Below are 14,339 nucleotides of genomic sequence, written 5' to 3'. Positions count from 1 at the left end.
TAATTTCCAACTCATAAGGTCAATCAGCAAACAATCAATTTTAGAGGAAAGACTTCAATCACATGCATTGCTCTCACCCTTTCTGACCGCACCACGTTCAGAGCGGCGCTGTGGGGTGCGGCAGACGTGTAGTCACTGTCATTAAACATCGTCACCATTATGTTCTGATTTGTGAAAAAGCTAAGAAGGTCACTGATATCCGAGTCTGGTATCAGAAAAAAAGCAAATGATAAACAATTAGCTTAAATGAAAAACAGACATGGGCTTTTAATAATGTTGCAAAGTGCTCTCTTTCCTGTTAGCTAAGAGGTGAGTAAGAACATTGGCTCTGCAGCCTGTCTGCTGAATCCAAACCCGCATCGATGCACAGACCTCAGAGCAGAGGCTGACACCAGCAATGTGCCACGCTCAGCTGCTGCCGCCGTGACTCACGCTGAAAGTGGCCCATCACACAAGAAATCCGTCTGAAGACTGCTCCGACCAGACTTTTGTGACAACGAAAGTTCACCTGGCAATTTTATGTAACGAGGTAACATGCCAGGCTCAGAGATGCCGAAGCCAGGGGCGGGGTTAGGTAACATCCCACCTGGAGGCCTGCTGTGTGTTCTGAACAAACTGTATGGACATCAACTGCCTTCAAACAGTGACCCTCTGATGCAGGCCTCCATCTACAGCCTTCGGGACGCGTGGAGCCAAAGGGAATGCCGAGTCCTGCCCGAAGCCAAGCCTGTACCATAACACCTGGGGAGTGGGAAGAGTTCTCTGTCCATCACCAGAAAGGCCAGGATTCAAAGAAGAACCAGTGTGAATTTGAGAGGAACCAAAACGAAACAAAGGAAAACTCTATGGGTGACTGAGCGGTACAGCCAGAGGCTCAGACTCAGCAACAACCGCTTTAGAGTCAAAGACGGGCACTCCCAGGGACACGGTCTCCACTCCTGATCCAGCGTGTTAACAACACGTGTTTTAGTGTCAGAGACAGGCGCTCCCCGTAACACGGTCTCTACTCCTGATCCAGCGTGTTAACAACACGTGTTTTAGTGTCAGAGAGATGGGCGCTTCCTGGGATATGGTCTCTACTCTGAATCCAGTGTGTTAACAACACGTGATTCAGAGTCAGAGAGAAGGGCCCTCCCAATGATGTGGTCTCTAATCCAGCGTGTTAACAACACGTGTTTTAGTGTCAGAGAGATGGGCGCTTCCTGGGATATGGTCTCTACTCTAACCCAGTGTGTTAACCACCTCCCACCTCTGAATGCAAGAGCGGTTCTGTCTTCTCGAGACAGCACTGCATCACCTGTGATACAGAAAGCCTCGCCAGGAGGGCAGGGCACGCCCGAGACTCAGACTCAGAGGCCATGATTCCTAGAGGAAGTGAAGCTTTAGGACCATGGCAAGGCCTGGGAGAGGTGAGACAGACAGACAGATACAGTGACAGGCAGATGGCTGGGCAGATGGACAGATACGTGGATAGACCGAGAGACAGACTGATAGACGGGTGTAAGTAATTCTAGATATACTTAAAAATATCAAATGGGACAAAACCTTGAAAACACTAGAATGTTTGGAGATCAGTGAGAGTGAAATCCAGGCAGAAACACTTGAGATGACACACAATTTCTCAGATACCAAAAAATGGCCACAACATCACAGTGTCGGGCTCCATGTGGTACTGCATTTCAGCAATGTGAAATGGATATTAAAACCAAAATAAGAATTCTAATGAAAGAAGTGGAAAAGCATAACGTTTTCTATTCAAGTGTGTTTTCTATCGCTACATACCTTCTTCCCCCAAAAGAAGAGAGGCTGCGTCATAAACGGATGGTTAGAATTTAGGGGTGAGGACTCTAACAGTCATCTGTAATCATCGCAAACTGACTGTGATGCAGGGCAAAAGTTTTCGGCTGATAGAGAATCAAAACGGAAAGATATCAGGATACAGGTGAAGTGCCGGAAGTGGTAGACTACAGAGAATTTGTGAGTGTACAAGGGGCACAAGAAATGCAAGCCTCCAGCGTGTTTCAGCAAGATAAGCAAGGAAGCCGCTTGTGTTTTGCTGAAGATTTGTATCATTAGCTCACTTTAGCTTCCTCCTCAAGAACCCTGGGACTATAAACCATCTACACAGATGGGAGATGTTGTAGAAACACCTAATTCACATCAAATTCTGAATTAGGTTTTAACGTTTTGAAAATCAAAGTCTTGTTATCAGGTTTTAAAAATTTTATTCTGAGCTTTGCTCAAAGCCATGGGTTTTAAATTTTCTTTCATGTTTGATATTTACATGATAAAAATAACAAATCCAAAAATATCCACTACAAATTTAATGTATTTGATTATAGAGATTTCCATGACAACTGTCCTTTATTCTAATTTTTCACATAGTCCTTAAAAACTGTTTAAACACTTCTTTGTAGATATGTAACTGCGTTAAATATTATATGCCGTAACTCTTTCTAAAGAGTTTTCAAGTTCTGAAGTTTGTTTTGCTCATTATAAACTTTTGAGATGAATTACGTGCTCTGAGAATAATGCCACTACTAAAAAAGGAAATTTTATGAGTATCAACAACATAAATCAAAATATTTTTAAAAGTGTTGGATTAGTCTTGGGTGTTCACTGGAAGGACTGATGCTGAAGCTGAAACTCCAATACTTTGGCCACCTGATGTGAAGAGCTGATTCTTTTGAAAAAACTCTGATGCTGGGAAAGATTGAGGGTGGGAGGAGAAGGGGACGACAGAGGATGAGATGGCTGGATGGCATCACCGACTCAATGGACATGAGTTTGAGTAGGCTCCAGGAGTTGGTGATGGACAGGGAGGCCTGGCGTGCTGCAGTCCATGGGGTCGCAAAGAGTCAGATATGACTAAGTGACTGAACACTTAAACCAAAATTTCATAAATCTGTTACTCAGCATCAGTGAAGGGTTTTATTTAACGTAGGTTTGTGCAGACAGACCATGCCTTTATCTTAGGTATATTTCTAAAATCCAAATCTCTGACCTATGTCTTCCCCTCACCCCAGGCCAACAAGCACACGCTCACAAACCTTCACACACTCACCAGTGGAGTTCTGAAGGAGCAGACTGGTTCTGTATTTATCGGGTTCATCTCCAGGTTTGAGGAAGTATAAGTCTGGAACAAGTCTGATGGGAACCACGGCATTTTTCAAAGAGTGATGTACCAGAAACATGAAAACCTGAACTGTGAAAAAAACTAAAAGTAGAAGCAACCTGAAAGGAAAAAAAAATACAGTTGAAGGCATATTAACATGTAAATATACAAAATAATCTTCCTTCCCATGACGGTTAAAAGGTACTCATTTGAAAAAGAAACTTCTCACCAGCTCTGTTTCCCACGAGAGTGCACGATGTTGGGGCCACTCTCCCCTCGCCCCCTGCCCCCTGCGCCCACAGGCCCGTCATCTGCGTCTGGGCCTCTGCTCCTCCCCTGTGAGCAGGCTCATCCTTGCCGTGTTTCAGGATTCCACAGATATGTGTTACTAGCGTTACTCGCGTTTCTCTTTCTGACTCACTTCGCTCTGTGCACAGGCGGAAGGCTCCCCCACCTCACTAGAAGTGACTCACTGTGTTCTTTTTTATGGCTGACTCAGGGTGCCTTGGAGGGAGGGGACTTATGTATTCATAGAGCTGATTCAGGCTGTGGCACAGCAGAAACCAATACAACACTGCAAAGCCATTTTCCTCCAATTAAAAAATAAAGAAAGAAAAATCTTAAATTGAAAAAACCCCAGCTCCTTGGGCAGGAGAGTGCCTGTGCTTACACAGATCTCAGGGACTTGCTTTCACGTCTCAAGTTGAGGAAGTGAAACCGGGCAATGGTAAACACCTGCTGCCTCCAGAGGCCCTTGGCGCTCACCAGAGCAGCCTTGCTTTCGGAGAGAATAAGCAAGCTCTGCTCCATCTCGTCGAAGGATTTTGATTCCAACTCTTCCTCCTGCGGCTGCTGAGAAAACACGCTGTAATCTATATGCCGAAACAGAAGGATGGAAAGTTACGTTATGGCCCTTAGGAAGATGGGAACCTTCCCGAAGCATGTAAATTTCAAAGCAGCACATGCCTGGCGGGCAGTGACATGGGACAGAGAGGCTGTCACGGACTTTGGCTACATGATCGAAACTGAACGTGTGCACAGCTCATGACCAGGACGTGCCGTCTCTGGTAGGAGCCCAAGAGAACTAGGTGCAGAGGTTCACGGAAACGCATGGACAGGGACATCCGTAGTGACTGCCCTATCCAGCAGCCACCCGTGGGACGGAGCCCACATGTCCATCAACAGGGGAGAGCATAGGAAGCCATGAAGCTCAGCTGTCACAGAGCCGTGTAAAGCCACAAAGTGACCAAACTGTTGTACGACTGTGGTGGCTTGATCTTACAAGCTGTATATTAAGAGAAGCCAGAATATATGTGAGTAAGAGACACATTATATGGTTGATGCCCAGAGACTGACACGAGCTGAAACGTGTTGATGGGGATACAAATCAAGATACCGGAGTTTCTAATGAGTGATTCAAATTGAGAGGTGAAAAATAATAAAAGGAGATGAAGACTCACTTCAGCATGAACAAGGACTTAAAGGTGCTGTAGAAAGAGCCAACAACACCTGAACAGAGCACAGGCCTCTCATCTTCATCCCCACGACACAGACATTTTCTAGAAACCGCCTCGTGTCCCGCAAGCTGTTGAGCACCACACACAGGAGCGCCTTCTGCGTGGCGCTGTCCTCCCCCGCCCATCACACCCGCTCACCGACAGCGCACCGCATCCTGACGCCGGACTCCCTCTGTCGCCCTGCTCCCACACCTGCGTCTCTGCTCAACTCCACCCAGCTGAGGAATGCCTGCACCTCTCCAGCTGTCTGAGGCCCAGAGACTTGCTGTGAGCTCTCCTTCTCTGACCGCAAAGTAAGGAAGGGGCTTACAGGCGCAGCGGGGGAGGGGAGGGGGCGAATGGGGGAGGCAGCGCGGCCGTGTGTGCGCTGCCGCGTGTAAGCAGGCAGCTCGTGGGGGCGGCACAGCACGGGAGGCTCGGCTCCGGGCTCTGGGCGACCGGGAGGCTGGGCCGCGGAGGCGCACGCGCGCACACACACACACACACACACTCACAGCTGAGCGACCTCGTGTGCAGCGGAGGCAGACACACTGTAACGCAACTTTCCTCCAATTAAAAAACAAACAGGAAGAGTACAGTGACACCACGCTCTCATCGTAAAGTGACTTTCCTCCACGACCGAGAGGACCGCCCCACGCCCACCCTGCTGCCGTCAACCCTCCACTCTCAGCCTCACCTTGAGAAGCACTCATCTCAGCCGCGCCGCTGATGGTATGTCAAGCTCCCGACCGGCTTCCCCACTTCCAAGTTCCTCCATCTTCCAAGTTACCAAAACCACCCTTTCTGTTATCACCCAATTCTCACGGCGATCAGCAAGAAGCGACCGCCTTCTTTCCTTAAACACCACGTGCTCCTGCCTGCCCCCCTCCTCTCATGAAGAAAGAAAGCGCAATAATGGTGCCTTCCCGCCAGCACCTCCTGCCCTTCACTGCCCACGCTCTGGCGGCCCCTCTACTCCGTCTAAGGGGCCGCACCGACCCCCGGGGCCGTCTACACACAAGCGACGGCAGAGCGTGTGTCTTCAGCCCTAGCAGCCTCTCCCGGCTCTAAGCATGCATGCCACAGCCCATGGGCATCTCCACGGGGATGGCTACCAAGCGTCTCCAACACCACAAATGAAATCACGCCTGGAATCCTTCTTTCCAGGAACTGGCTGTTCCCCTTTGGTCAGGAAACAGCGATTCCACTTCCAATCCTCAGGCTGAAAGCTTGGACACCTTCCTGACTCCGCCCTTCCCCAACCCCCGACAGGAGCGCAGCAGCAGGTCACCACCAGCGCCCCTAACATGACCCAAATCTGCTCGCATTTCCCAGGTTCACAGCCATCCAAGTTCAAACAAGGATCAGCAGTAACAGCTTCCCGACCGCTCTTCCTGCTTCCAGACTTCCTTCACAGTCCATCCGGCATCCAACAGCCGGATCGCGCTTGCTGAAGGTGCGTGTCAGCTCACGCTGCCCCCTTGCCCCGGAACTCTCTGAAAGCTGCACGTCACACAGCACACAGCTCTCCTGCAGAGCTTCGGGGCTGCACGTGCCCCTCCCCTGCCTCACCCCCGAGCTCCTCGCGCCATGCTCTCCCTGGCGCCCCGGCAGCCCTTCTCTGTCCCCAAAAACATCCCACCCAGTCCTCAGTCAGCACTGCTGTGGCAGCAGCTCCCTCCACCTGGGAGACTCTGCAGGGAAAGCTCCTCTTTCCTGCCTCTGGATCTCACGTGAGTCCCGTCTCCGCACCTGCCGCCCCAGGCCGCGCCACTGTCTCCTTCACAGCGCCTACCGCTATCCGCAAACATCCCAGCTACGTACTTCCCTGCTTACTCCTACCCTTTCTTTCCCAAATAAGCATTCCAAACACAGTCACTCCACACGCTTACACAGTCACTCCACATGCTTAGAGTCACTCCACACGCTTACACAGTCACTCCACACGCTTAGTCACTCTACACGCTTACACAGTCACTCCACACGCTTAGTCACTCTACACGCTTACAGCCACTCCACATGCTTACACACTCATTCCACATGCTTACACAGCCACTCCACACGCTTACAGTCACTCCACATGCTTACAGTCACTCCACACGCTTACACAGCCACTCCACACGCTTACACTCATTCCACACGCTTACACTCATTCCACACGCTTACACAGCCACTCCACACGCTTAGTCATTCCACACGCTTAGTCACTCCACACGCTTACAGTCATTCCACACTTACACAGCCAATCCACACGCTTACACTCATGCCACACGCTTAGTCACTCCACACGCCTACAGCCACTCCACACGCTTACACACTCATTCCACATGCTTACACAGCCACTCCACACGCTTACAGTCATTCCACATGCTTAGTCACTCCACACGCTTACACAGCCACTCCACACGCTTACACACTCATTCCACACGCTTACACAGCCACTCCACACGCTTACAGTCATTCCACACGCTTTGTCACTCTACACACTTACAGTCATTCCACACACTTACACACTCATTCCACACACTTACACAGCCACTCCACACACTTACACACTCACTCCACACACTTACACAGCCACTGTCGGGATCGCTGCCTGAAATGTTTTGCTAGATTTGTTTTTACCTGCTTGGTCAATTTCCGCTTCAACTTCTAGCTTTAAGAATACATCTTCCAAAGTCGTCATGGAGACACCATAAGAAATAACACCTAAGTTTGAATGACTGTCTAGAGCAGAAAATAAGCCTGAAAGAAAAAAAATGAAAGAACTTCGTGTAGCTAAGAATACTGTCACGAACGATTCTAAAATGTCCTTTAAAAGCAGAAAACGACTGAGTTTACTGTGCTGCCACCACGGTTCCCAAACTTTCTGGTCTCAGAACCCCTTCAGCATTCCTACAAATTGCTGAGGACCCCACGGAATGCTTGTTTAGGGACATGTACCTGTTATATGTGAACCATGACATAAATTAAAACTAAGGAGTGTTTTACAGGCAGAATGATAGGCAGAGTACACTAAGGTGACATGTACACTTCAGTTAATTAGTGATTCCTTTTCTTCAAACTAATTCAACTAACATAGAAAATTTCTATCTAACTATAGGAATGCGATGGGATTTCTGTATAACTTATCTTCAGCAGTAATATCCTTATGGTTATTAAGAGATCCCTCAACAGATATAGGAGACTGAGCTTGAGTTCCTCATCAGAATGCAGAAAATTAAGGCTACAAATAAGATAATTCAAGAGTTTACTGTATAATAATGTAATTCATTATGAAATCATGAAACTGAAAAGGCAGTTGAGGGCTAACACAACCATATGTGTGTGTGTGTTGTGTGTACATGTGTCCACATTTGTGTATGCACACATTTGCATGGGTGTATGTGTGTGTCCACATTTGTGTATGCACACATTTGCATGGGTGTATGTGTGTGTCCACATTTGTGTATGCACACATTTGCATGGGTGTATGTGTGTGTCCACATTTGTGTATGCACACATTTGCATGGGTGTATGTGTGTGTCCACATTTGTGTGCATGCGTGTGTGCATGTGTGTCCACGTGTGTGCACATGTGTATGTGTGTCCACGTGTGTGCATGTGTGTATGTATGTATGTGTGTATATTTATATTCTTATTCCCAGGGGACCTACAAACAAATGGAGCAGTTTCTTTCCTGATAATGCAAGCAATTATTTACGTAGGTTAATATACTAGTTAGGAATTTCTTGCATGACATTTATGAAAATAGAAACGCTGGCTTACAGCATTTCTGGTTTCCAAAAGTAAAATAAAGCAGAAACAGAATATTAACTCTGGGTACCTGGGAGCGTGTAAATATTACACAGAAAAATAAACCAAGTGAAAAACCAAGTAAATTAAGAGAACCAGTCCCCAGGGCAGGATCTTAGTTTAGCAATCATGAAACCAGAAGTAGGGAATACCTGAAAATTTGTCCATGTCCTTGAAAGGCAAGCTGTACACAAGTTGCTGCTCATTCTGTTGTAACAAAGTGGCCGCAGGTATGTGTTGTTTAACCAGAGAAGAAAGAGATTCTGTGGCACAGGATCTGTCTATGCACATGCTGGAGAAAACCCAAAACCATGATTTCTTATGATGACTCTGAACAGCCCAAAGTAAATTCTGAGTGCTTTAAGCAAAAGTCTGTGCCATAGGGCTTCCCTGCTGGCTCAGTGGTAAGGAATCCAACTGCCAAAGCAGGAGACAGGGGTTTGATCCCTGATCCAAGAAGATCCCACACACCCGGGAGCAACTAAGCCGTGTGCGTCACAACTACTGCACCCACGCTCTGAGGCTGGGAGCCACACCACCAAAGCCTGAGCGCCCCAGAGCCTGCTCCGCCACAGGAGAGGCCACGGCAGTGAGAAGCCTGCACACCGCAGCCAAGAGCAGCCCCTGCTCCCGAAAATAGGGGAAGCCCGCGCAGCAGGGAAACCCTGCAGCCAAAACCCTTAGTAAGCAAATGAAAACAGTTCAAAAGAAAAGAGGGAGCCATACCTCAGCCGGTAGCCAATTCCCCATTTGCTTTTGAGAAAAATTGAAGAACCAACACATTTTAACATTCCTTGTGATATGACAGCCTTCCTATCTGCAAAGAGAGATTGGCGTTTCAATTTCCCCATCTGTGACAGCATTAATAACTAGTGTTTGCATTTTCTGGATTATCCTATGAGATACCAATGTTAATACGGTAAATTATCTCATCAATTATCATTACATTGTTACGACAACTTCCCACACGTCAGAACAACTGAGTGCGTCCTGAGCGATTCTGTGGGAAGGGCCCCCGGGAAGTGTGTCTGGTTCCCACGCAGGGTCAGCAAAGCCTCTGCTCTCTGCTGACCCTGCCCTGCACCCTGTCCGCTTCACTGCAGTAACTCATGCTGGGAGTGGGACTGTGTGGGGTCCTGTGAGCTTTCGTGGCAGATTACCGAACCTGGAGGGTCAGGGGCTCACCCCCAACATAAAAACATGTGATTTTAAAGGCAGTATAATAATACCTTTTTCGTGAAGAACACACAATTTATTTACTCCTCAGAATTTAGCATTTCTATGTCTAATTCCCACTTGGCCCCAAGACCTCATCCTTTAAAAAAGCAAGTAAAAAATCTCACCAGCAAGAATGTCGGCTTCGTCCATGAAGTGAGTGCTAAACACTGTCACCCGGCCCGCTTTTCTGTGTTTGAGAAGATTCCAGACAATGTGGCGAGAACACGGGTCCATCCCAGCTGTCGGCTCGTCCAACAGCAGCACCTGCATGCGAAGGGATGGGCGAGGACAGGGAGCCTCAGGGATCTGAAGGCGCATGGAATCTATGTGGCCCTGAAAAGCCTCCCCATGCAAAGGGATGGGCGAGGACAGGAAGCCTCAGGAATCTGAAGGCGTATGGAATCTATGTGGCCCTGAAAAGCCTCCCCATGCAAAGGGGTGGGCGAGGACAGGGAGCCTCAGGAATCTGAAGGCGTATGGAATCTATGTGGCCCCGAAAAGCCTCCCCATGCAAAGGGGTGGGCGAGGACAGGAAGCCTCAGGGATCTGAAGGCGCATGGAATCTATGTGGCCCCGCAAAGCCTCCCCATGCAAAGGGGTGGGCGAGGACAGGAAGCCTCAGGGATCTGAAGGCGTATGGAATCTATGTGGACCCGAAAAGCCTCCCCATGCAAAGGGGTGGGCGAGGACAGGGAGCCTCAGGGATCTGAAGGCGCATGGAATCTATGTGGCCCCGAAAAGCCTCCCCATGCAAAGGGGTGGGCGAGGACAGGAAGCCTCAGGGATCTGAAGGCACATGGAATCTATGTGGGCCCGAAAAGCCTCCCCATGCAAAGGGGTGGGCGAGGACAGGGAGCCTCAGGGATCTGAAGGCGTATGGAATCTATGTGGCCCTGAAAAGCCTCCCCATGCAAAGGGGTGGGCGAGGACAGGGAGCCTCAGGGATCTGAAGGTGTATGGAATCTATGTGGCCCTGAAAAGCCTCCCCATGCAAAGGGGTGGGCGAGGACAGGGAGCCTCAGGAATCTGAAGGCGTATGGAATCTATGTGGGCCTGAAAAGCCTCCCCATGCAAAGGGGTGGGCGAGGACAGGGAGCCTCAGGGATCTGAAGGCGCATGGAATCTATGTGGCCCCGAAAAGCCTCCCCATGCAAAGGGGTGGGCGAGGACAGGAAGCCTCAGGGATCTGAAGGCGTATGGAATCTATGTGGCCCCGAAAAGCCTCCCCATGCAAAGGGGTGGGCGAGGACAGGAAGCCTCAGGGATCTGAAGGCGTATGGAATCTATGTGGACCCGAAAAGCCTCCCCATGCAAAGGGGTGGGCGAGGACAGGAAGCCTCAGGAATCTGAAGGCGTATGGAATCTATGTGGCCCTGAAAAGCCTCCCCATTTAAAGTTGCCGTATTAAAATGTATTAGATCTGAGGTTTTCACTCATACGTGAGTTAGCATCAATTTAGAAAGTGATCAGTTTGGCATGTGAATCTTTTCTTTGGTTTTAATTTTAAAGACTATTGTCTGTAATATATAAGTCATAAGTTTAATAACCAGATAAATAAACTGAGAAACAAAACACTGAAAAATAAACTGAAAAACAACACTGAGTGTATCGCTTTTGGCTAAACAGTTAAATTTTGTAGATGTAACAACCGCTTATTAGAGAATGATGTTCTATATTAGCTCAAGGAAAGCAGTTTAAGACTATTTTTCATTTCAGAAACATGGAGGAAGAGGGACTGCCGTAAGCCGGGACGCCGGGTCCCCCGGCCACCGCAGCGGGGTAAATGGGGCAGGGTGGGGGACCCGGGGCTCCTGGCTGCAGGCGGGCACCTGGAAGCCTTCTGACCCAGGGCACAGCCCAGCTTCTATAGGACTGAGAAGAGCACAGACCAGACACGAACAGAAGCAAGTCAACAGAGCAGGGCGAGATCCCTTTGATTCTGTCCTTATTATTAGATTACTACTATAACCGTAACAAACGTGCAGAAACCTGCAGCGAGGAACAGAACAGTACTTTTGCAGCCACCACTGAAATGTAACAAATGGCGTCTTACTTCAGATCTTTTTTCAGAGAAATAAAACTCTGCAGACACAAGTGAAGCCCACCTGACCCCTCCCCTTCTGAGAGGACTGCTGTCTTCAAGAGGCTGTGTATCTTTCTGACTTCAGTTTTAAAGCTGTACTATTATAATTACATCCGTAATAACGTATAGTATTTTATGTATGTTTCATATACTGTCTATGTATCTATTTCTACAGCTTGCTTTTTCATTCAAATTAACTTGAAACTATCTCATCAACAACACTATTATCTGCTCACCTTTGGGTTCCCGAGAACAGCGATTCCTAAGGACAGTTTTCTTTTTTGGCCGCCACTTAACTTTTTAGCCTGATTATCTTTGATAGCCTGCATGTCTAAATCCAGTAAGACTCTCTGCACCTGTGAAAGGCAAGTGTGAATAAATGTGGTTTAAATCTCATCATTTACATAATTATCAACACTACTTTCTAAGTGTTCCAATTTAATATCAATCTTTAAAATGTTCTCCTGGTATAGAATTTAATTTTGACATATTGCTGCTGTTGTCCAGTCACGAAGTCTCGTCTGACTCTACAACCCCAGGGACAGAGGAGCCTGGTGGGCCACAGTCCATGGAATTCTCCAGGCAGGAACACTGGAATGGGTTGCCATGTCCTCCTCCAGGGGATCTTCTCAACCCAGGGATAGAACCTGTGTCTCCTTCATTGGCAGGCAGATTCTTTACTGCTGAGCCACCAGGAGAAGCCCAATTTTGACACACACCCACCAATAATTTTGAAATAACAAAAAGATTCCTGACAGGAGGGCCTGTTTTACTTCTGTGACCCCTGGCCGGTGGGGAAAAGGGGGTCAGTGCAAAGGCTCTGTGTGTATGTGTTTGTCTGGTGGGGGAAGCCGGCAGGAGTGAAAAGAAAAGAAACACCCACACGGAGAGACTGGAGTCCTCCGGCCGGAACGAGGACTTTCTCTAGCACTGCAACTTTTGCTCCAAGCTGATTCTTCGTGATGACTTTCTGCTCACTGGCTCAGAAGAGGTTTTTATATTTAGATTTTCAAGCATATTTTTATTACACAGGTTACTGCAAACGGTTACTAATTTATAGCGAATAAGAGTAAAGGTTTCTACACAGATAACGTACTTCCTGTATGACATCATTGGCTGGTATTCCTTTGATTGATGCCAAAATGGACAAGTTTTCCTCCACCGTCAGGACATCAAAGTGTATGTCTAGCTGTGGACAAATGCCAATCATTTTCCTGGCTTCAAACATTTCATCTATTTCTGAGACTCTGTGTCCATATATGGATGCGAACCCTAAAAAGCAAAAAATACATTTACATTAAATATATTAAATATTAATACGTGTGTTTTAAGGTATACTAATAATTCAGTTTTTCGTATGTATTAATAACAGACATAAAACAAGAGTTAGTATACAGCTGGAAGACACAGCACACCCTAATTTCTATACAAATGGTGATCTGCTTCCACTTACATTACAGCCTCACTTATATTCCCTATAAACGCCCTTCATTTTCAGGGCATATTACAGAGCAGAGACAGCAAGGGATCAGAGGTTTCACACCAAGTACAAGGGTCCACTGATGCGTGAGTTACACTATTAACAATACTCCAGCAACAATTTCCTCTCACTTCTAAGCACTACGCAGTGGCAAAGAGAACAAAGAAGTTAAAATTTACCCCTGAACAGCTGCGTGACTTTGGGGAAATCACCTGACCTAAATTCGAGCTTTCTTATCCTATAAGCTGCATATATTAATACATCTCGCTTTACTTAAGAACTAGTAAATCAGTGTGATAGCGTGGAAAATTGTACCAAAAGTAAATAAATCCTTACATGAATGAAAGACATTATAAAGACCAGAGAGTGACAAAGAGACAAGCAACAAAATGAAACTGACTTTAAGTCGAACCGCTGCTGCTGTGCGGCCGAGGCCGACCCAGGACGCTGCAGCAGAGGTAACCTCCAGTCAAAACAGAGCTGAAAGCACATCTGAGAAGACGCCGGTTCGGTACACGGAGACGCGGCCCTTTCTTGCAGTGAAATGCCTACTGCCCTGCGGCTCTGTGCGGTTCTGGAAAACCGGAGCAGCTGCGATAGAGCCTCACCTGCGGGGCCGCCACACACAGCAGTTACGCAGCCGAGGCGTTGCTCTGGGAATTCTAAGGAGACTGCACTGACACTCGGCATTCTTCCCTGCTGAACTGACTGGTGCTCACTTAGAAATGTTCATTTTCTCAACCAAAATGTCTACAGGCCTCATTTAATTTCCAATTAATTGGTTTATCTATCCTTGAAAATGAACAATAAACATAAACATGAGTACAACATCTGATAAAACAGGTGCAGAATCATGTTTATTTTCTGCTGAAGAACAAACAAGTGTAATAAAAAGGAGAAAAAAACGAACACAGAAGTTGATACCAAATCACTGACAAAAATCAATCAGTACATATTTCAAGGATAAGTAAATGACCACGGTGCCTTAGTTACTAACCCTAAGAAAACAAATTAACAGATTCTTAAGTCAGAAGACTCTTACCATCCGAGGGCGGGCACAGCCCGCACAGAATATTCATCAGCGTGCTCTTCCCTGTGCCGCTGTGGCCAAGCAGGGCAGTGATCTGGCCCTCGTATATGTCAAACGATAAAC

The 14,339-nt window shown here is 47.5% G+C and overlaps 1 protein-coding gene across 3 annotated transcripts in view; it reads right to left on the bottom strand.

Annotated features, from left to right (window-relative positions):
- The window catches only part of ABCA5 (ATP binding cassette subfamily A member 5), a 64,663-nt gene that overhangs the window by 19,056 nt on the left and 31,268 nt on the right, over positions 1 to 14,339 (bottom strand). For all 3 annotated transcript variants that reach the window (XM_018063914.1, XM_018063916.1, XM_018063915.1), the window contains 10 exons: positions 14,229 to 14,339; positions 12,803 to 12,978; positions 11,943 to 12,062; positions 9,749 to 9,887; positions 9,132 to 9,222; positions 8,558 to 8,697; positions 7,237 to 7,356; positions 3,786 to 3,987; positions 3,065 to 3,234; positions 78 to 205 (listed from right to left, as the gene is read on the bottom strand). In XM_018063914.1, coding sequence (XP_017919403.1) covers positions 78 to 205; positions 3,065 to 3,234; positions 3,786 to 3,987; positions 7,237 to 7,356; positions 8,558 to 8,697; positions 9,132 to 9,222; positions 9,749 to 9,887; positions 11,943 to 12,062; positions 12,803 to 12,978; positions 14,229 to 14,339 — 1,397 coding nt within the window. The remainder of the gene's footprint in view (positions 1 to 77; positions 206 to 3,064; positions 3,235 to 3,785; positions 3,988 to 7,236; positions 7,357 to 8,557; positions 8,698 to 9,131; positions 9,223 to 9,748; positions 9,888 to 11,942; positions 12,063 to 12,802; positions 12,979 to 14,228) is intronic.

Source organism: Capra hircus, chromosome 19 (assembly GCF_001704415.2).
Source record: "Capra hircus breed San Clemente chromosome 19, ASM170441v1, whole genome shotgun sequence".
NCBI lineage: Eukaryota > Metazoa > Chordata > Mammalia > Artiodactyla > Bovidae > Capra > Capra hircus.
This window is presented reverse-complemented; position numbering and strand designations above follow the sequence as displayed.